The sequence below is a fragment of the Nicotiana attenuata genome, unplaced genomic scaffold, assembly GCF_001879085.1.
Source record: "Nicotiana attenuata strain UT unplaced genomic scaffold, NIATTr2, whole genome shotgun sequence".
NCBI classification, from domain to species: domain Eukaryota; kingdom Viridiplantae; phylum Streptophyta; class Magnoliopsida; order Solanales; family Solanaceae; genus Nicotiana; species Nicotiana attenuata.
This window is the reverse complement of record NW_017670793.1, coordinates 280,331-302,274: the sequence shown is the minus strand read 5'-3', so window position 1 is coordinate 302,274 and position 21,944 is coordinate 280,331. Positions and strand designations below refer to the sequence as shown.

Genomic DNA, 21,944 nt, shown 5'->3' with positions numbered 1-21,944 from the left:
GAGTGGTACTATTTCTTAAAATGGGATCAACGTTGTCATTTTCATCGACTTAAATTTTTTTATTTAATAATTATTTTAAAATGAAGTACACTATCTAATATAAAATTTATGTTATTTTTTAAAATTGTGTACTCAAAGACTAATTTCTATAAACTAGAAGGGCTAGAGGTGCAATTCTTTACAAGAAAAGTCCTAAGAGCAAAGTCACCAATACAATTTTTTGGAAATTAAGGGCCAAATCGCAAACGCTAAGACACGGGAGCTCGTTGGCTAGTTCAGTTATCCATAAAGCAGTGACACAGCTTTTCTATCTTCTGTAGTCAAAGCAGCAGCAGAAAGAAAAGCTTTGTACTTTCAAATGAACGGAAGCCACCCTTTTAATAGAGCCAAAATGGCTATGCAAACCTCTTCTTATAAGGTTATTTATGATTTCTCTTGATAAATTAAAGTTGCAATTTTTATGGGTTTCATTGCTTTCCCAAGTTCTTTTCTTAATAAGAATACAATCAATTTCATTATTTGACTATCTTTTTTTTAGTTCATGCAGTCAAGATTCAATTTTTATTAAGGATCAATTGAGAGTGTCACTTTATTGTGTGTATCTGCATAACGGATTATTGCTTCACTCATTTTTTCTTTGATATGGGAAGAGTCTTGATTATTGTATGCATGCCAGATGCTTGATAAAATGCCACTCATACATTCATTGTGTGTAATTGATTTCTTTGAATGTCGTGGCATCTTCATTTACGCTTCCGGTGGCTGATGTAGAATCTTTTGTTTGCTCAGCTTTGGTCATTAAAGAGTTGCTCATCCCTCAGGGAAACCACTTCAGTTAGCCTGTTAAATTTAAGGAGCAGCTCTTCTGCTAGAGTTTTCTCTCTTATGAACATGAACCGCTACTCTACCTACTCCAATGATGATTCTTTTCCCTCCACGAAGAGGAGGTCTCGCGGACCGATAATGGCAGCCAAGAAAAGGTCTGAAGGTAGGGATTTTGATATGATATTGCTGGAAATTATGTTTTTTTGAGTATAAAAATGAGCTGAGGTTATTGTAGTTACTAGTCACTTCGGTCATTGCTGACAAGATGCAGCGTTGTAAGCTGACTGGCCTGCTTGATATTGTCCAGGGGCTAAGCAGGAAGATGGGAAATACAAAGATACAGTTGATCTGCCAAAGACTGCCTTTGGCTTGCGAGCAAATTCCACTGTCAGGGAACCTGAACTTCAGAAAATATGGGATGACAACCAGGTTTTTAAAAGAGTTGTTGAGAGGAACAGTGGGGTGAGTGCTTGAAGACTGACTTAAGTATCTCTACTAATGAGAATTGCTTTTGACTAATGTTTACAGTTTCTTGATAGGGCACCTTTGTTCTGCATGATGGACCTCCTTATGCTAATGGTGACTTACACATGGGACATGCTTTAAATAAGATCTTGAAGGACATTATTAATCGTTATAAGGTTGGCATGTAAGCTTACTCTTTCTTAGTTAGTATTTTTTTTTTGTATGTGCATTGGACTAAATAGCAACATGGTTAATTGGTTCTCTTTGGTGGTTAGCCTTCGCAGTGATAGGAACATTAACATGTTGCGTGTATATGAGTAAATTCTTGATGGCACATTAGGGTTTGAGTACCAACAGTGGCTGCTTCGGGCAGATCATATTTGATTTGCCACTTTTGGTTATAGGTGATTTGTTGAGAGCTCTGAGCCTTTAAGTTACTCGCTTTCAAGTCTTGATCTGATAACATGGAGCACTTACTGCTACATAAGCTCTTTTGAGGTACTTTGAGATTCATCAATGGAAATTCTTCATTAAGTTAGATCATTTTCTGATAGTAACGACCCTCATCATTAGGATAATTCTATTCTTTTCATTATGATAGACTGACATAAGTCCTTCATAAATATGTTGTTACTGTGTAGCTCTTGCTACAGATAAAGGGTGATTCTTCTTCAGTATCAGAAGAGAACTGCTTTATAAATCAATCAAAAAATATCTAGAGCAACCACATATGTTTTTTCCATGTAAATAATGAAAGCTTCAACTCTATGATTTTTTTCTTTTTATTCTTTTTTTATAACCGTGGTGTCCGTACCAACTTGCGCGCATCTGGACTAATTCAACAGGGTACCTGTTTATTTTCATTATTTTATCAAGGATATAGTTGATTGATAGCAAAAAGAGGAGACAAAGGGGTAATCCCTGTTTGTATATGTTAGAGAATGCTACACCTATCTGTCATCGGTTGTGTAAAGGTATTCAAAGGGGTTTAAATGGTCCTGTGCTACTCCATCATACCTTTAATGTTTTGGGTTGAACACTCGGATTCACATGGTATTAGAGCTAAAAGTTGGTGAACCCATTTTCCCAGCCGCTTTATCTCTTCATGTTCTATTGCTCTAGACCTCTCTCTTTAAACGCAGCCCATGGAGTTGCTTAGGGTTTCTCTCTCACACACGGTTCAGCCTAATGAGCCACTAGCATTGCTCCAAGCCAACTTATTAGCCTGTTCAGCCTAATCTTGTCTCTCTCTCTATTCCAAGCCCACTTTATTTAGCCTCCTCTCTCTACTTAAAAAGACAACGACAACAACAACAACATACCCAATATAATCCCACAAATGGGGTCTGGGGAGGGTAGTGTGTACGCAGACCTTACCCCTACCTGGCGAGGAGAGGCTGTTTCCAATAGACCCTCGGCTCAAGAAAAGGTGAAAAGAGAGAGAGGAAGAAGACGAAGAAGAAAGAGGAAGAAGAAAGAAAGAATAGGGGGACAAAGGACGATAAGGAAAAGGGGAGAAAGACAACTATAGTAACAACAATAACAACAACAACAACAACAACAACAACAAAACCAGTAACAGAAAATAGCATCAAATAGTAACAGACTGGAACATACGATACACAGAGCGGACGAAAAAAAACAAGGGAGCTACTAATACTACTAAAAAAGAACGGGGAACTCTCGACTACCTACTACCCAACCACTCTAATCTTCGACCTCCACATCCTTCTATCCTGGATCATGTCCTCAGTGAGCTGAAGTAGCGTCATATCTTGCCTAAGCAGCTCTCCCCAATACTTCTTCGGCCTTCCTCTACCCCTTCTCAGCCCCGCCACGGCCAGCCTCTCACACCTCCTAACAGGAGCATCCGTACTCCTCCTCTGCACGTGCCCGAACCATCTCAGCCTCAACTCCTGCATCTTTGTCCTCCACGGGGGCCACTCCCACTTTGTCCCGAATAACTTCGTTCCTAATCTTATCTCTCTTGGTATGCCCACACATCCATCTCAGCATCCTCATTTCTGCTACTTTCATCCTCTGAACATGGGAGTTCTTGACTAGCCAACATTCAGCCCCATACAACATAGTAGGTCTAACCACCACTCTGTAGAACTTACCCTAAGTCTTGGTGGCACCTTCTTATCACACAAAACACCGGATGCAAGCCTCCATTTCATCCACCCCGCACCGATATCCGTAGACCCGAGATACTTGAAACTACCCCTCCTCGGGATGACTTGGGTATCGAGCTTCACATCCACGTCCGCTTCATGAGTCTCGTCACTGAACTTACACTCCAAGTATTCCGTTTTGGTCTTGCTCAACTTGAAACCTTTAGACTCTAGGGTCTGCCTCTAGACCTCCAGCCTCGCATTGACCCCGATCATCGTCTCATCAATCAGCACTATGTCATCGGCAAATAACATGCACCATGACACCTCCCCTTGAATGTGCCACGTCAGCACATCCATCGCTAGAGCAAATAAGAACGGGCTAAGAGCCGATCCCTGGTGTAACCCCATCACTACTGGGAAGTGATCTGAGTCACCTCCCATTGTCCTCACCTGAGTCTTGGCACCATCATACATGTTCTTGATTACCCTAGTGTAAGCTACCGGAACGCCGCTAACCTCCAAACATCTCCACAAAACCTCCCTCTGAACTTTATCGTACGCCTTTTCTTGGTTTATAAACACCATGTGTAGGTCCTTCTTTCTCTCCCTATACTACTCTACCAATCTCCTCACCAGATGAATGGCTTCCGTAGTCGATCGCCCCGGCATAAATCCAAACCGATTCTAGGAAATAGACACACTCTTTCTCACCCTGACTTCCACAACTATCTCCCAAATTTTCATAGTATGACTCAGCAGCTATAGTTAGTGCAATTTTGGATATCACCCTTGTTCTTGTACAAAGGAATCATCGTACTCCACCTCCATTCTTCGGGCATCTTCTTCGTCTTAAAGATAACATTAAACAATCCAATAAGCCACTCCACGCCTGCACGGCCCACACTCTCAGAATCTACCGGGATCTCGTCTGGCCCAGACGCTCTTCCCCTGCTCATCTTACGCATCACTCCCATAACCTCTTCAACCTTAATATGCCTACAATAGCCAAAATCACGCGGACTCTCGGAGTGCTCCATCTCACCCAGCACAATGCTTCTGTCCCCCTCCTCGTTCAACAATCTGTGGAAGTATGTCTGCCATCTTCGTCTAATATGGGCATCTTCCACCAATACCATGCCGTCCTCGTCTTTGATGCACTTTACTTGGTCCAAGTCACGAGCCTTCCTCTCCCTCACTTTGGCTAACCTGTACAACTTCTTGTCCCCGCCTTTGCTCCCAAGCTCCGCATACATGTGTCCAAAGGCAGCAGTCTTAGCCGCCGTAACCGCTAACTTTGCCTTCTTATAACATTCCCAATTCGTCCTCTTTTCCTCCTCGTTTGTGCTCTCTACTTGAAAAGAAAAAAGGAAAAAACAAAAGAAAGAAGGAAAAATCGAATCCACGTGTAAACCCTAAAATCTGGTTACATGTGCCGGAAGGTGCTCCAGCTGTAGCCTTAAGATTTTGTGTTGAATGTTCAAATTGTTTCACAGTACAGATGAATGGGTGACTTCTGTAAACAACATACTATATTTTAGGTTTGTTCTCTACATTTTAGTTTACTGTATATGGGATTTTCCGCTAAATCAATAAAATTATTTTACCTTATAAAAAATGTGTTACGACAAAGAGGAGAGAGAACGGAAAATGAAGAGAATATAGGATTATGTGATGTTAATAACATAGATCTTCTTAAGTGTAAGCACCAGAAATGAAAAAGAATCATGTTGCTGACTAACAAATCGGGTATTGGAGAGATCAACCTCACCCAGCTTCCTTATTGGAGCCTGAAAAAGACTTGTCAAGTCGAGCCACAACTAACCTGAGTGTATGTAGCTCGCAAGCCGGCTTAGTAAATTTTAACCCTCACTAGCTGAACTTTGCCTAATTTCTACAGCCGTTGGTGTTGTCAGATAGTTTGTTGAAAGATTTTCCTTTACTTCTCACTAATCATTACATGATTTGGGCCCACACAGGTTGAGCTCTAGTGTAATATCGTCTGCTTTTATCTGCTAGATCTGGATAAGATCTTTTGTTGGTTAGCTTAAGCACATAATACAAGCAGGTAGGTGAGATTGTAGTGAAAAATAACAAAAGCTATAAGGCTTTAACATGATGTTACTTCCATATTTTAGCATCTCTCAGTGCTATGCTGGCTGTAATATTGTTCAGTAATCAGTATGGTTAATATTGTGGTCTATGTTGCCTAAAATTTGTGATCAGCACGGACTCAAGGGAGCACTACTGTAAGTTAACAAGTGATTCACAAAGACTACTTCCCAGGCATTTCTGGTGCCTGGAACTTATTATGTCTACATACAAATTATGCCAGAACTTAGGAGTTAACGGGCTTTTACCCCTGCATGTATTTCATGTCTGTATATTAACATAAGAATTCCTGCCATATCTAATCAGTTCTTCTGTTTTATCAGCTTCTTCAAAACTTCAAAGTTCAGTATGTTCCCGGTTGGGATTGCCATGGCTTACCAATTGAGTTAAAAGGTAAACTTCATTGCTTGTGCAGTTTCAGTCAAGTTTGTTGAATATTCCTATGCTTAAGTCTAGATTGACGGTTAAACTATGTTAGCAGATGTAACCTATATTTACGGGGAATGTACTTGTCAAAGTTGGCTTTGTCCTTAAAGAAGTATCTATTTGTTAAAATTCTCTGCCACTGGGCTACTTGAGTTGTTATACTTAAGAAGCAGACATTTGTTGGCGTAAACCATTTGTGATGCAAAATACCTAGTCTGAACTTCCAAATTGGCAGACCAATTACAAATATAAGTCAGAGATGGTAGCCTGTGCTTTCGCTAGAGCTTTACTTAAGGCCGTGTATCATTCTTTGGTTGACCTTTGTTGTTCTTAGCCTATTTCTCCTTTCTACTTTCGTCCTTTGATTTAACTACATTGGATTACTCAAAACTACAGATCATGTGCACTTCAGAATGGCTTCTTTCCTGATCAAAGCCAGTCTTTGAGACAATTTCCTTGGTCTTTTGAGATGAAATGTTACCTATTATTGGCTTGAGAGCATGTAGGCTTAAGTACAACCATAATCAAATTGATTTTCCCCCCTTGGTTCCTGATTAGAGAATGTGCTGCAAGCTTCTTTTTAATGAAGTAAGATCCTTTTGCATAGAGGTTAATATAGATATTATTGCTGTCTGTGGAAACTCCACCTACTACAGTTCTTTTTTTCCACATTTTCTCTCTCTCTCTCTCTCTCTCTCTCTCTCTCTCTCTTAATCAGTTCCAATGATTAGAGACTATCATTCTCATGCAACTCCACCTTATTCCTTAACTATTTGGCAAGACTTGTTTTGGAAATTTAACACTATCCCGAGTGTCTGACATGGTGGATAAAAATTATGGAATAAGGGGACCAAAACTTTAGAACATACTATTATGCTATTCTCTTCTATCTGTGCCGCCTAATTTTTATTTTGGTGGCATGACAGCTTCTTTTAACTTCAGTGTTACAGTCACTAGATGCTGATGCCAGAAAGGAGCTTACACCGCTAAAATTGCGAAACAAGGCGGCCAAATTTGCAAAATCAACAGTGCAGAGTCAGATGGCATCATTTAAGGTTGTTTATAATTTACTACTTCCCATTCTAAATTCTTTCATCAAGGTCCTTCTATTCTTCCTTTCTTGTTTATTCTGTTTTATCATAATGCTAACATTTATGAGTCTGAGATGGTTGCAGCGTTATGGAGTATGGGCTGACTGGGATCAACACTATCTAACTCTTCATCCAGAATATGAGGCTGCTCAGGTATCTTCACAGCAACTCTTTTAGCTCCTTCTCTGTCTTTTGCTGAATCTCGCATATATCTGCTCTTATTGGTAATGCTTTTGTCGGTTTGCTTTTGTACTAAATGTTTTGTGTGCCTTCTCTATATCTGTCCTTGTTATGAAAGCTAGCACTAATGCTTTTCTCTTTGACAGGTAAGCTGCGTATTTTTCTTTTTATGTTAACAATAATTATACCGTCAAACTAGTCTTATAAAACTCCTTCCCTGCTTTATGCTTCTCTACTAGATTGAAGTATTTGGCCAGATGGCTATTCAAGGTTTTATCTACAGAGGCAGGAAACCAGTTCATTGGAGTCCCTCATCTCGAACTGCACTTGCAGAGGCTGAACTGGAGGTATGTGGACTTCTATTGCTGCTTTCTTCAAAGATGACCTACTTTCTCTGTGATACTCTGTTTCACCTGGGAGATTGGTAAAACTTGAATGATTTACAAGGCCGTGGGTTCTACTACTTTTTGACTTTGACTCGTACTTTCTGGCAGAGTGAGGGTGAAACCTCATAAGTTGTCTGGGCAATAGCATAGTCTGGGTCATGATGTTGTTGTATCTCCCATAAGTTGTTAACATCTCCTCTCTCTCTCTTTCTCCTTTTTTTTGATTTGATATATGGTATATCATAAATAATTTACTAGAAAGGTTGAACAGTGTAACTTTGATCTGCTAGTTATATAGTTGTATGAGGTGTGTGTTTATGTATATGTATATATTTATTTGTATGTATATACATGGTTTCTATCTAACATCTATGAAGTTTATATGCAGTATAATGAGGATCATGTGTCAAAGAGCATGTATGCTATTTTCAGACTAGTTGATGTACCAGCTTCGTGTGACTCATTGAAAGAATTCTTGCCCAATCTATGCTTGGCAATTTGGACGACGACTCCTTGGACAATACCAGCTAATGCTGGTAAGGTGTTTTATGGGATCATCCACACCCCCCCCCTTTTTTTTTTTCCTTCTGTAAATAATCCAAATTAGGAAAGGTGTTATGCTTCAAACGTTATTAGTCCACTTTGCATCTTGTATAAGACTCATTGGAACTCTGGCTTCAAGTTAAACTTTTCCTGCTCGGACCATCAAATTTCTGTGTGCAAGATATCATAGTTGTCACTATTGAAATGAAATAGTTAAATATAAGCTGGAATATATTGTCTAGATAAGTGTGCATATTTTGGCACTGCACAACATAGCCAATCTATGAAAAGGTTATATATAAGCAACCAAACACTAGAATGGTGCTGATGCACTTATGTGGCGATAACTGTTTGTTAAGTCCCATATTGGTTGGAATGGGATGTGGTCTCTTTATATGGTTTTGGGCAATCGTTCCCTCATGAGCTGACATTTGGGGTTGAGTTAGGACCACGGTCCACTCCTTCACATGATATCAAAGTCAAACCCATCGATGCCTGTTGTTGTGTTTGTCAATATTGAGCCCCTGTGTTATGTTATCCATGCTCCAGTTTCCCAGTCCTGGGCGTTAAGGGGGTCTAAGTCCCACATTGGTTGAGGGATTGGGTTGTATTATCCTATGCAATTCTCTTTTCATGAGCTACGTTTTGGGGTTGAGTTAGACCCAAGGTCCATATCTACCAAAAAAAAGTTAGATCCACGCTCCATTTTGTCACAACTGTGTCATATCCACTGCTTAATGAGATTGAATTCTTCACTAAAAAATTTCCGTTGTTGCTCTGATTTTGAGGAATCTGCTTCCAGGGGGAGTATCTTTTGCCGAGTTTACTGGGTTAGTGCGTGTTTTTTGTCCATCTTTATGCTGCATCCTTTTTCCATCCTTTTTGAGAGAAGCAGATTTAAGAACTAGATAAATTTGTGTCTGTGTAAGACTTAAGTAACCAATGCTTGATTTATTCTCAAGTTTCAGAAGCATTTCGGGTTTGTATGACATGCTAAAGATACTACCCTTTTCAAGTGGAGTTCTTTTTTTGTTATAGCATTGAGTTTATTACCACAGCTCGTTGTCTCAACAAATATAAGTGCTGCTAGTCTGTTATCATGTGAAAATGTGCTTGGTTTTTCTATAGTCAATGCTCATTAAGTCGTGGTATGGAAATTCATTTTTTCCATTTCCATTAATATATTGAGGTACAATTATTGTCTAATAATAATTGGGGGGATTTGCAGCTGTTGCAGTAAATGGTAAGCTTCAGTATGCCGTCGTTGAAGTTTGCTCAGCATCGACAGACGATTCTACATCTCCCGGGGATGGAAAGAAGAGGCTTGGAAATTTCTTGAAGGGCGATAAAAGCCTATATCTTATTGTAGCTCTGGACCTTGTATCAGCATTAGAAGCAAAATGGGGCTTGAAGCTTGCCTTGAAGAAAACAGTACTGGGTTCGGATCTTGAAAATTGCAGGTGAAGTGTTGAACTTGTACGCCTGGTTGCACAAGCTTATTATTTGTGCTGTCAAATACAATTCAAATGGTATATTTCCAATGATTTTCATGTGTTTATGCTGTCAGAAGTCCAAGTTAATAGGACCTTAAGTATTATCCATGTGGGTCCATAACCAAGCTGTGCATGCTGTTCATGAGTTCCTCACAGTTGTTACTAGAGAGGAATTGTTCATTATTACATCAGGAACCCACGTTCAATTTTCTCAGGTACACCCATCCTATAGATAGCCGGGAATGCCCTGTTGTCATTGGGGGTGATTACATTACAACAGAGTCAGGAACTGGATTAGTTCATACCGCACCTGGTCATGGACAGGAAGATTATGTAACCGGCTTGAAATACGGCTTGCCTATAGTTTCCCCTGTTGACGATGTTGGGAAATTTACGGAAGAAGCTGGACAATTTAGGGGGCTCGATGTGCTTGGCAATGGCAATGTTGCTGTTATTGATTACTTGGATGAACAGCTGTCACTGGTCATGGTAGAGCCATACAGTAAGTGGTTACTGTTGTTTCAGTGCCTATTCCAGATGTCCACAAACTATAAGTCTCCCGTGATTCATTAAATAATGTGATATTTCTTCTGAATGTAATCCTAGTCTTTTCGTCTAATAAATGTTGTGCAGAACACAAATACCCTTATGATTGGAGAACAAAGAAGCCCACAATATTCAGGGCTACTGAACAATGGTTTGCATCAGTAGAAGGATTTCGTGATGCTGCAATGGATGCAATCAACCAAGTAACTTGGACTCCTACTCAGGTATTTGTTAATACTCTGGCTCTCAAATTCTTTAAAGATAGCAGCTGGTCCTTTAGTGGCTTTGTAACTGCATAATATAATTGTCTCCAGGCAGTAAACCGTATTTCTGCTATGACATCTGGCCGCTCGGATTGGTGTATATCACGCCAAAGGACATGGGGAGTCCCCATTCCAGTCTTTTACCACGTTGAATCAAAGGAGCCACTGATGAATGAAGAAACTGTAGATCATATCAAATGTAAAGCTTTCATGTTGTGATTTCTTGTACTTCTGTGTTATATGGATTTTAATTGGGGCGTGATAAATAACTTGTCTACTACATTGCATATGAATCTTATTAAATATTAAAATCTTTAATTTGCATTGGGAATATGCAGATGTTCATTCTCACTTTGTATCATGATTTTGCAGCTATAATTTCGCAAAAAGGAAGCGATGCATGGTGGTACATGTCAGTGGAGGAATTACTTCCTGAGAAATATCGTGATAAAGCATCACACTATGAAAAAGGGACTGATACAATGGATGTTTGGTTTGACTCAGGTGATATAGCTTCTTTCGGTACTCTGTACCTGTTGAACTAGCTCAACGATTCCCTTTTTGGGGATAACGTTGATCATTGATTACTTGAAACTTTAGGGTGCCATGGCTAAAATCTATATGTCTAGGTGGTTTCTCCTTTGCTTCTTGTTGTTTTTGAAAATAATTTCATCTATTCAGCAATACTAGTCAGTTTCTCCTCTCTGGTCATCCTTTATGATTGAGTTTCTGAAGCTGGGTTTGGTAGGACCCCACAATTAAAGTGACTAAAAACTTCTTTTCTTAAACGGGCAAATAGAATACCTTATCCTCCAAATTTCAAATTTACCTTGATCAAGGCAAGTAGTAAAATAATTGTAGCTAATTCTCAACATTATGGAATTACTTCCTGGTTCTTGCTCTCACTGAATGTGGGACACTTAACAACGACCATGCCATTCTTGGTGAAGATGGTAGTTGAATCAAAGGTGGCAAAGAAGAGAAGGTTCTTGAACCGGAACAACCGAATAGAGTGTGATGAACTGTTATCACCAAGTGAGATGGTCGAAATTCTTATTAACCACTTTGCCAACAAAGCTGCCTATAATGCCAACAAATTGAATGTCCTCATTCCCTTTTTGGGTCATTTGTGATATTCCCAACTATATTGGGTGCAGGAATAGATCACCTTGCTAGATTCCATTTTCTTTTCTACCCTATAGGACTACTTTAACTAAAGCTCCAAAATGTGAAAAAAGTACAAGATTAAAGACAATCTTCACACCCATGATGGTTAATATTGCCGAATTAGGAAATTTTCAAAAATTGTCTATTCGAGTGACAAAAATTTGTTTGCATTTGTGGAAGAGCTGAGTACAATATAAACAGAACTTTGTCTGCATCCATCTTCGCTTGGAGTTTTGTTTATTATTGTTCCAGCAAAGTGTGTCTCAGCTTATATCCGCTTCCTGTCCATTTATGCATGAATTTGCATTTTCCCTTACAATTCTAATAGGCTAATTCAACTGGAAATGGAGGTGAAAGTTAGGGTTCCTTATTTACAACCTAAGATGAGCGGAAATCCTACAAAACTAACATTTTTTGCGTTTCAGTTTTTCCTGCTGCATCAAATTTATAGTTTTTGGGTGTTCAGTATATCGTTCTTCCATCCTTCTCTCTCTCTCTCTCTCTCTCTCTCTCTCTCTCTCTCTCTCTCTCTCTCTCTCTCTTTTTATTTTTTTGGGTCTTATGTGTTGTTTCCCTGATATTTTCTCTCTTCATCAATGTGCCGGTTTAACTATATTTCACGAGAAGTCCCTAATGTAAATTTTTCTTTAGCACTAGGATTATAATGTTAGCCGCTGTTTACTCAGGTTCTTCATGGGCTGCGGTGCTGGACAAAAGAGAAAGCCTTAATTACCCTGCAGATTTATACCTTGAGGGTACAGATCAACATCGTGGTTGGTTCCAGAGTTCCTTGCTAACTAGTATTGCTACTAAAGGTAAGGGGCATTTTGTAGTCCTCCTCTTCATCCTATGTAATATTACTTGAGGTTTAGAGAATCTTAAATCTTTACCTTATAAAAGAAAAAAAAATCTTTTGTTAGTCTCTTTATCCCAGGAAATATCAAGCTTGGCTACAAGAAGTAGGGAAAGAAACAGGGTTAACTTCCCGGGGAATTAGTCTACCCCCTTGACCTCCTTTTTGGGCTTTATGGCTGTTCAATGTTTCTACATCTGAAACCATAACTATAGTCCTCTACTATCTGCTATTATTCTTATAGATCTCTTTCTCTCTCTCTCTCTCTGGAACTTCAGACTGTAAGTGTTACCATCTTATTCTCCTAAACAGTAGTAAGTTATATTCTGGAAGAGGCTAAGGGATTTGGAAAAATTCCTGGACATAAAGGACAGTGAGGGATCCTTAGGTAGGGGCTATATTTTGCTTCTGGAAAAGAAGCAAAACTGTTTTTTGCTGCAAAATCCTTAGTAGGGGCTCTTACTACATGGCAGTAGTTAGTGATTTCATTCTTATAGTCTAAATTTTAGATTTTGGCTCTTCGAGATATTGCCTTATAGTAATTTTCTCATCATATGTCATAATCGCAGGCATGGCCCCTTATCGTGGTGTTATTACACATGGATTTGTACTGGATGAAAGGGGGTTGAAAATGAGCAAATCTTTGGGCAATGTTGTTGATCCAAGGATGGTGATTGAAGGAGGGAAAAACCAAAAGGTGTGTTGCCGATTTGTTGCAATTAGTGTGCACCTCACACCTGCTCTTGACAAGAAATGACGTCTCTACTTTACCTTTGACAGGAAAGTCCTCCATATAGTGCTGATGTTTTAAGGCTTTGGGTTTCAAGTGTAGATTATACTGGTGACGTGTTGATTGGACCTCAAGTCCTTCGTCAAATGTCTGACATATACCGGAAGTTGCGAGGAACACTTCGATTCCTTCTAGCAAATCTCCATGATTGGAAAGTAGGTTTAACAATCTCAATCAAGGCTATTTCCAAAATAAGAATGTTCTTGCATGCTCTGATCACTTGTGCAGCAGCATCTTCTTTTTCTGCTAAGCTCTTTTTACTTTCTCTATCACACATAAACACCTAGAGCATGTGCAGTCCGTTTTATAGATCCCTCTTATGCTCGACTCTTGAACTGAGTATTGTTTGTTACTTGTTAAAGTTGATGAGTTTATTAGTTTTCTTTAATTAGATGTTCATACTTAACATTGGTAGTTTTGACGTGAAGTGTTATCTGAAATTTGCTTTCTGCAGGCTGATTGTGCAGTCCCGTATAGTGATCTTCCTATGATTGATCAATATGCATTATTCCAGCTTGCTAATGTTGTGAACAACATCAGAGAGAGCTATGAAGGTTATCAGTTTTTCAAAATATTTCAGGTATGTTTTCTTTAGTTGATGTTTCAAGTTCCTGAAATGTGACGACTCTAAAACTTTGCTTATACGGAAAAAGGCAATTGTTTGATTGAAAATAGTAAGAGTGCATATCATTGAAGGAAAAGAGGAGCTTCACAATTTCTTTTAACTACAAGAGGGGGAGGATCTTAGTCATGGTATAAGCTAAGTACATTTCTCTCAGTTCGTCAGGAGATGAGATCTATAACCACGATTAGTAGATCAGTTACATCGTATATTTGTGTCAACATGAGCTAAGTGGTAAGGTAGAAGTGGCACTGTGGCAGTGGAGTTTAAGGATATAAACACCATTTCTGTCACCAGTGACAAATCAATGAAGTTGTCAGAAGATTAAAACCTGATGTACTTGTTCTTGTTTTACTTGATAGTTGGGGAAAATCTGATGAAACTAGAAACTAAATAAGATATTCTTTATTTAATTTAAGCATATAAACCCTGTCAGTTAAAAAAAAATAACCATTTCGGCACCAGTCACACCTCGAAGTCAAGTTGTTGGATCACTAGTTCTGCCCAAAGTTTCAGTGTCTTAAATCTACGGTTCTCTAGGGGCAGTCAACTTGCTGCAGTTGTACTTGGTAGTTAGGAGAAGAGAAGTTAGTTGACGAGTTCTGGCTGCTTGAATGATAATTTTGGGAAAAGGATAAAGGCTTAGCACAAGAAGTATGGAGGAAAATATTTATTCAGAAGAAAAAAAAAGGTAATACAGAAGAAAATTTTGAGGCCAATATCCAAGGTCCTTAGGATTGACGACAGGGAACATAGCGCATCAATTCTGTTGAATAGAATGACTAATATTCAGTGAAGGCGTTGTTCAGGTGTAAAAGCAAAAAGCAAAAAGCAAAAAAGCAAAAATATTCCCTAAAATTCATGTAAGGATTCCATGAATTCTAATAGTGATTCATCCTCATTTATAATCTACACCAAAAGTAAAACAATATTATACAATAATCTTAATCTTTTGGAAAGAGTTAGCACTATCTTCAAAGCAACTTTCTTTCTGTCCAAAAGATCCTACATATGCGGGCTGGTATTGGATTTCACCTGTGAAGGTGTATTTCTATGAGCGGCTGATAAAAGCCAGCAACTTGTTAGGATTCAGTTTTGTCTTGCCAACAGCGTTATCGGTGGCTATTCTGCAAAATAAGGAGGGAATGGATGGATTCTTATCCTGTGTTAGTAAGGATCATTTCTGAGACAGAAGAGCTTTGGATAATTCCAATGGAAGGTGACCTAATAGCCTGGCTTGGAATGATAAGGTTAGGTTGAGGGGGATTTCTGGAAGAAACGTTCCATGATACACTAAAGGAATGTACACCTTCCAGCTACCTAGTTTATTCTGTTCTACCACAGTGAGGAAGCTTGTCATGATCAGATCTTTCTAGCTGAGAAGGTAGGCATAAGAGCAACAAATCCTTTTCGGTGGAAGTTTAGTTGCAGCAGTGTCAAGGGACTAGTGTAAAAAGAGGGAGGATGTTTAGCTGCTATAAAGTGGCCACTGGCCACTGTGTGTGTGTGTGTGAAACATCTGATTCTACTTGTGTGATTCTACTTCACTTTCTCTTCAATCTCAATTATGTTTGTATTTAAAAAAAAGGGGCGATAGGTATAACTCTTTCTAAACTTCAAGGATAGTGAATAAAAGAGTTGTTTGTTTTGCTTCTTTCAGGTGTGAGTTATCTTAATTCTGTGCATGAGTGATAATGTAACATCTGAATCGTACTATTGTAGTTCCGGCGTCTACAGCCTCCAGTTTTCCTTGAAAAGTATTTGCTACCAGCGACAAATTGCATGTTTTTTTCTCTTAATCAGACAAGGCTGATAGGCTTCTAGGAGTCTAATTTATTCCGAAGTTAAGTGAAATAATCACGTGATCTGATACGTCGAAGTTCAATGGAAAGACAAGCTTGTGGTGAAATTGGTTCTGGCAGTATGGAGAAGATTTCATCAGAACCTTTAAAGCTGGAATTTGTAATACAGCTAGGAATTGCACGAATGCATCTGTATGGCATAGAGAAATGCTACTCCTTCTGTCCCAATTTATGTGTTGGTGTTTGACTGGGTACAATATTCAAGAGAAAAGAAAGACTTCTGAAATTTGTGGCAAAAAACAAGTCATAGATATTTGTGTGGCTTTAAATCATCTCATTAACAGTAAACTAGAAATTTAAAGTTAAGGTATTACTAAATATATAAAGGTGTCATTCTTTTTAGGACTGACTAAAAAGGAAAGAGTGTCACATAAATTGGGAGGGAGTAATATTTAATTTACTTCTAATTTGACAAAATATTGATATGGAAGGTGTTAGCTATGCTTGTGCACAAAATCAACCTATTTATGCAGGTACAGTTATGATGTCTTCTCTTGGTCTTGGTGGCATCTTGTCAAATTGATGGTATTAAAAGTTAACAAAACACTTGGATGGATGGGAGGTGAGCAAAGGAGGGAGAGAAAAAAATTTGTTTCAATCCCCTCAAGTGTAATAAAGCAAAATGATATTCTTAATCAAGAATCATACTGGCGTAAACTCCACGTTAAAAGGTTATTAGATCCCTAATCTGTGACACCGTGTGGTAATACTATAATGTCGATAAGAAGATTATAAAGAGCCCTTTAGTATTTTCCATGAGATGGATATATAAAATATTTTCAGTTAATTTCCGGATTCTTGCAGTTTAAAGTTTAATTTCATGAAAATGTTTGTTTTGAGATGAATTTAATTATCAGCTGATGGACAGTTCTTTTGATACTTTCCTAGTTTTATCCCTTTAATGGAAGGCATCCTTTTTTGTGTAATTATTATTCATTATCCCTGCAGGTGATTCAGCGCTTTGTGATAGTTGACCTCTCAAACTTCTATCTCGATGTTGCGAAGGATCGGCTTTATGTTGGGTAATACATGTTGTATCTCTACATACTCTTCATTTTTTTTATTCTCTTCCCAAGCTTGTATAATGTTTCAAGTCCTGAGAAAACTTTAAAAAATAGTTAAAAGAATATAAAACAAAGCAAGACATAATGCTACCATAGGCAGTGAGTACTGCTATTAAAATAGCGATAAGTAATTAATAATTATAAGGATTGGTTTGCAGTTTTGACCCCTCTTGTATGAGGTACTTCTGATGGTGGCCTTTACTGAACCTACAATCTGGCTTGTAGATTTATCCAAAAGTTGATTTTTGGCTCCTTATTGAACCTGCAATTTGGTTTGTAGATTTATCCAGAAGTGGAATTTTGGCTCCTTACCTAATAAACCCATTTTATTGCCATCAAAATGAGCTGTATTTGGGTACTTCTCATACAATGTTTTGGAAAGAAGAAAAAGAATCAGAAGAAAACGATACCAATAAGTTCTGCTGCTGGTAAGAGATAGTATTGACTCATCAGAGATAGCTAGACTGTAGATAATGGAAGCTCAAAATATGGGAGACTGTAGGGAGGGAAAGAAGGAGAAAAACTGCAGTAGAGGCGATAGGGATAAGGCACCTGTTGGGGGCAGGGAGCCAGGATTGCAGGTGAGGCTACAAGGAAGGGGTAGCGGTGGATGGGCATTCTTGGTCGACTGGAGTTGGAGGTAGGATTACGGAGGAGAAGCAGGGAGTTGAGGAAGGGTAGGATTTTGGGTTGCTTAGAGCTGCTGGTGTGGCGGACCAAATTATTCCTCAAAATTGAAATTATTTTGCTTGCTTTCTTTTCCAATGGAAGTGTCAAAAGTTGGAGTAGAAGTGTCACTTTCCATTAAGCTGAATGGAAGCCAAATTACCCTCTTTTCACAAGGGCGAAAGCTGCAAAAATTCCTGCTGCTGATATCTCGGTTTAAATGAACTTTCTTGTTTGTTTTGCTGTTAGGTTTGTGACTCTAAATCCTCTATTCGGTCAAATAAACGACTGCGATTCTGAATCCCTGAACCTTGAACAATTCATCAAAATACACTAATCACGCTTTTGGGAATACTATGAAACGTATCGATGTCACGCCTTGGACTCTCGTATAGATGGAGGACAATTCGTTTGGGCTCTTTGCTCCTTAGATTTTTATTCTTATCCTCATTCTGGAAGCCTAACATGTTGATTATGGGCTTCAGAAAAAGCAAGCGAACCTTGTTGTTCCAGTTTATCTTTCTCCTAGTAGATTTTGACTCAATTTTATATGGCATGCTAACTTATTTAACAATCAAATACTTCTGTAGAATGTCTCGGTAAGTACCTCGAGTTGATAAGTTTATCTTATGTGAAAATTGAAGTTTGATGGTAGGAACATGTTTCTACTAAGAGTCTTTGTATCAAACTTTAGATCCAAGCTACTTCTCTTAGAAAGTTGGTATTCTGAGTCTTCAATTCTTGGCTCCAAGTCATCATTTTGGTGACAGGTTTCATATCCCATATATGAATTGTTGATCTAGGGTTTTATGTCCTCTGTATATGAGTTTTGACAGATCTTCTAAGAATTCACTTCATGTGGGGATTCAGTGCCTTGCTCTTTGTTTTACATTGATGTTTCTTCTATTCTCTTTGTATTAGATATTGTAGGTACGGGTGTCAATGGATATTTAAAACCGACTAAACCGACCGAACCGATTTTTAGATTTCTTTTAATAAAACCGTAGGTTTTTATACAAATCTGTAACCGTAGGTTTTTTATTTTATGAAAACAAACCGAAAAAATACCGAACCGTACCGAATAAATTTAATGTGAAAAATATATTTATATATTAAGTTTAAAAATAATAAAGCATTAAATATTTCCTTGGGCCTTGGAATTATGAGAATGGTTACAAGCCAATAAGTAATTAAACTCAAAATCCTAATTCCCAAACCTATTATGCTACTCCTACTGAAACTAAATTATTTCCAACATATTCACTAGCAAGACACAATATTCTAGCGATTATGAGTAGCAAACTACAATGTACTGAATGTGTTTCTCTTTTGTATAATTTAGATTTATTTTTTTGAATATTTAATCTTCTAAGACTTTATCCTTGAGTTCTAGCTTGGTTAGTATCTTTCCACTCGTGTGATTTATATTTTTTGTGTCTTTGCTTAGTTTCTTTTACGCTGTAGAATAGTTGACGGATCTATACTGTGGCCATCTTTCATGTTTTCTTAATTTATCACTCTTTAAATAGTAAAAATATCTAGAGAGTTTTGCTACGCATATAAAAGTACGTATGTTATTGCATTCTACTAGTGGCTTTTATAAGACATTAATAAAAATACTAAAAATTAACGGAATTGTACCGATACCAAAGAGAAACCGACATGATTGGGACGGTTTCGGAAAGTCTAATTTTGTTTATACATAATAGAATAACCGAAAAATTGGTATGGTAATAATTTTATAAAATAACCGGCCGAACCGAACCATTGACACCCCTAACTGTAGGTGACCCTTGAATCCAGGCTTCAGCTTGTTACCTGAATTCATTAACAGCTCGTATTGAAAAATTAGTTAGATGCTAATGTAAATTGTTATTTTCAGGGGCAGTACAAGTTTTACAAGGAGGAGTTGTCAAACAGTCCTTGAAGCCCATTTGCTTTCAATCGGAAGGATAATTGCTCCCATCTTACCTCATTTGGCTGAGGATGTCTGGCAGCATCTTCCTTTCCAGCATACCACCGAAGATGGGCATGTTGCCAAATTCGTTTTCGAGTCAAGATGGCCTGAACTAGATGCAGAACACCTTTCCTTTCCAGAGGAAGAAGTTGATTTTTGGGGAAAAATACTTGAGGTAACTGTTTTACATCTGAGACAAAGATTAGAAATTAATGATGACTAGGAGTTAAACATGGTTAGAATGCCTTGCAAAGTGATGTTATTCAAATACTCATCTCCCTCATATACAGGTTTTTTTTCATCCCTCGTATATAGGATGACTAGGAGTTTTCAGTAAAAAAGAAAGACTATAGGTGTAAAACATCATTGGCTTAGGACTCCTCCTTGCAATGTTATATTTTCCTCTTATCCTTGCCCCTTAGAGTACTGGTATATTGACTAAAGCTTCTCAATTTCTGTGGAAGACGTTTTGATACGGATAACTCCACATAGTTTGGCCCATTCTTTCAATCGGGTACCAGTTGTTTAAACTTAAAGATTGGCCTAGTATTCCAGTCTAGCTACCAGTTGCTTAAGTAAGCTCAAAGGCGGCTGATCTCTATATTTCTACGATGCACTCCATATAAGAATTCCACAGCCCTTTGGTAGCTTTAATAATTTAAGGGTTGCGAAATGATAGTCTATTACATCAGATGTCTTTTTGTTTAATAACTTAAACTATTTGTGGCATCTTTCTTTATGCCAAACAGAACCTATTTTACTTTCTATTGAATTGCTGTTCGTTCGGAGGTCCCCGTCTTTTCCTTTTTTCAGCCAACTTTATTAATCGTTATCTGATGATGGCAATTTGAACAACTATGACCAGCTAAGGACGGAAGTTAACAAAGCATTGGAAGTAGCTCGAAATGGAAAATTGATCGGCTCCAGCTTAGAGGCCAAGGTGTATCTCTACTGTTCTAATGAAAGCCTGGCTGAGAGACTAAACAAAATGTGCAAACCTACAAATGATGCAGATGCTCTAAATCGCGTATTTATAACATCTCAGGTATACTGCGGTCTCGTTTTAACTATAGTTATGACTGATGCTCAAGTCTCTATAGGCCATGGTATAAATGCGTCAATTTCCATGTCTCTACGAGCACCAGCTTTTCCCCTCTTTTAGTTGCTATATTGTTGCCGAGCTCACTTGAGCTTGAAACAAAATAATTCAAATCCTCTTGAAAACCTACTTTGATTTGCCCCTGAAGTTCTTCAAACAAATATTTGGTCACACTTGCAATGAGTATTGGTCATCTTTTTAGCTGAACTCCGTTACACACTTGTGGCAATAGTTCCACTTGAATATTATGGTCTCTGTCTAGGAATTCTTGGACTCCATAGTCGAAATGTTGTGTTTACTTGATGAAGTTAGGTTTGAAAACTTAATGCAAAAAGAGTTTCTTTGAGCACATAAAAAGGGCAGTCCGGACCCACAAGTTTCTTTGAGCACATGATTTTATGATTTTCGTGATTTGATACATTATATGAGTACGTTCTTGCAATTTATGCAGGTGGAGATTCTCAACTCCTTGGAAGATGAAAGAACTAAAGATGTTCAGTACAATGGAGAGTACCTCATCGAAGAAGGGAACACAATCTGGATTGGCGTATCCCGTGCAGATGGCTCAAAATGCGACAGATGCTGGAATTATTCACCTCAAGTAGGTTCATTTACTGAGCATCCTTTGCTATGTGGCCGCTGTCACAACGTGGTTATTGGTCTACCAATTCGTGATCCTGAAGATTTAGCCAAGGTCACACAGAGTGAAGCAAAAGAGGCTATAGCACAATGAAGTTAATCGGTCCAAAAATCTGGAGGTTTACAACTACTACAAGCTTCACATCCAACTGTAATTTTTGTCTCCAATTGAATCTTCAAAAAGTTTTAGTTTCTTTACCAAATGAGGCATCAGCCCTTCTAATGTAATTCATTGAAATAGAGAAAGAAAAACACAAATGAACTATTTTCTTTTTCAAGTTAGGATAGTATTTTTGTACATGCATTAATGAATAGATGGATAACTGGCATTGGTGATTTTTTTTGTAAAGGATCTGATTCAGACCCTGTTTGCTGATCCAACAATAAATTATATTTTTATACATTCCCTACAATTTCGCCTATGTATTCTCTACTGATCGTGAGCACTTTAGTTGCCGTAATTCTCTCTCGAGCAACTACAACAATTTACTAGACATATTCTCTCGAACTACGCTAGTTGGCTTTATCTAACGACTCATTATGACCACGCCAAGGCTTTGTTATTTCTAAACCTACCTTTAAACCCACTGTATTGATTTCTTACATACGTTAGGAGTGACGTTTTTCAACAACCACCTAAATATGTATCCTTTCTCAAGCAACATATAATAAATAGGCACAGTCAATCGATGGTCATTCAATCAATTGAAATAAGCACGTAGTTGAACAAATAGACAAATTCAAAGGTTAAATTGTATTAAAACATAACACGAATTCATCC

The 21,944-nt window shown here is 38.2% G+C and overlaps 1 protein-coding gene across 1 annotated transcript; it reads left to right on the top strand.

Annotated features, from left to right (window-relative positions):
* The first annotated feature begins 276 nt into the window (after window positions 1-276).
* Window positions 277-21,566, top strand: LOC109243380 (isoleucine--tRNA ligase, chloroplastic/mitochondrial). Its single transcript, XM_019410305.1, has 22 exons — window positions 277-418; window positions 790-988; window positions 1,133-1,287; window positions 1,365-1,466; window positions 5,840-5,909; window positions 6,885-6,997; window positions 7,118-7,186; window positions 7,453-7,560; window positions 7,988-8,135; window positions 9,371-9,602; window positions 9,851-10,137; window positions 10,269-10,405; window positions 10,496-10,643; window positions 10,817-10,948; window positions 12,298-12,426; window positions 13,034-13,161; window positions 13,245-13,409; window positions 13,709-13,834; window positions 16,687-16,760; window positions 19,351-19,600; window positions 20,291-20,470; window positions 20,976-21,566. The coding sequence occupies exons 1-22, from the start codon at window positions 359-361 to the stop codon at window positions 21,255-21,257; spliced, it is 3,294 nt and encodes a 1,097-aa protein (XP_019265850.1). The 5' UTR covers window positions 277-358; the 3' UTR covers window positions 21,258-21,566.
* The last annotated feature ends 378 nt before the right edge of the window (window positions 21,567-21,944 follow it).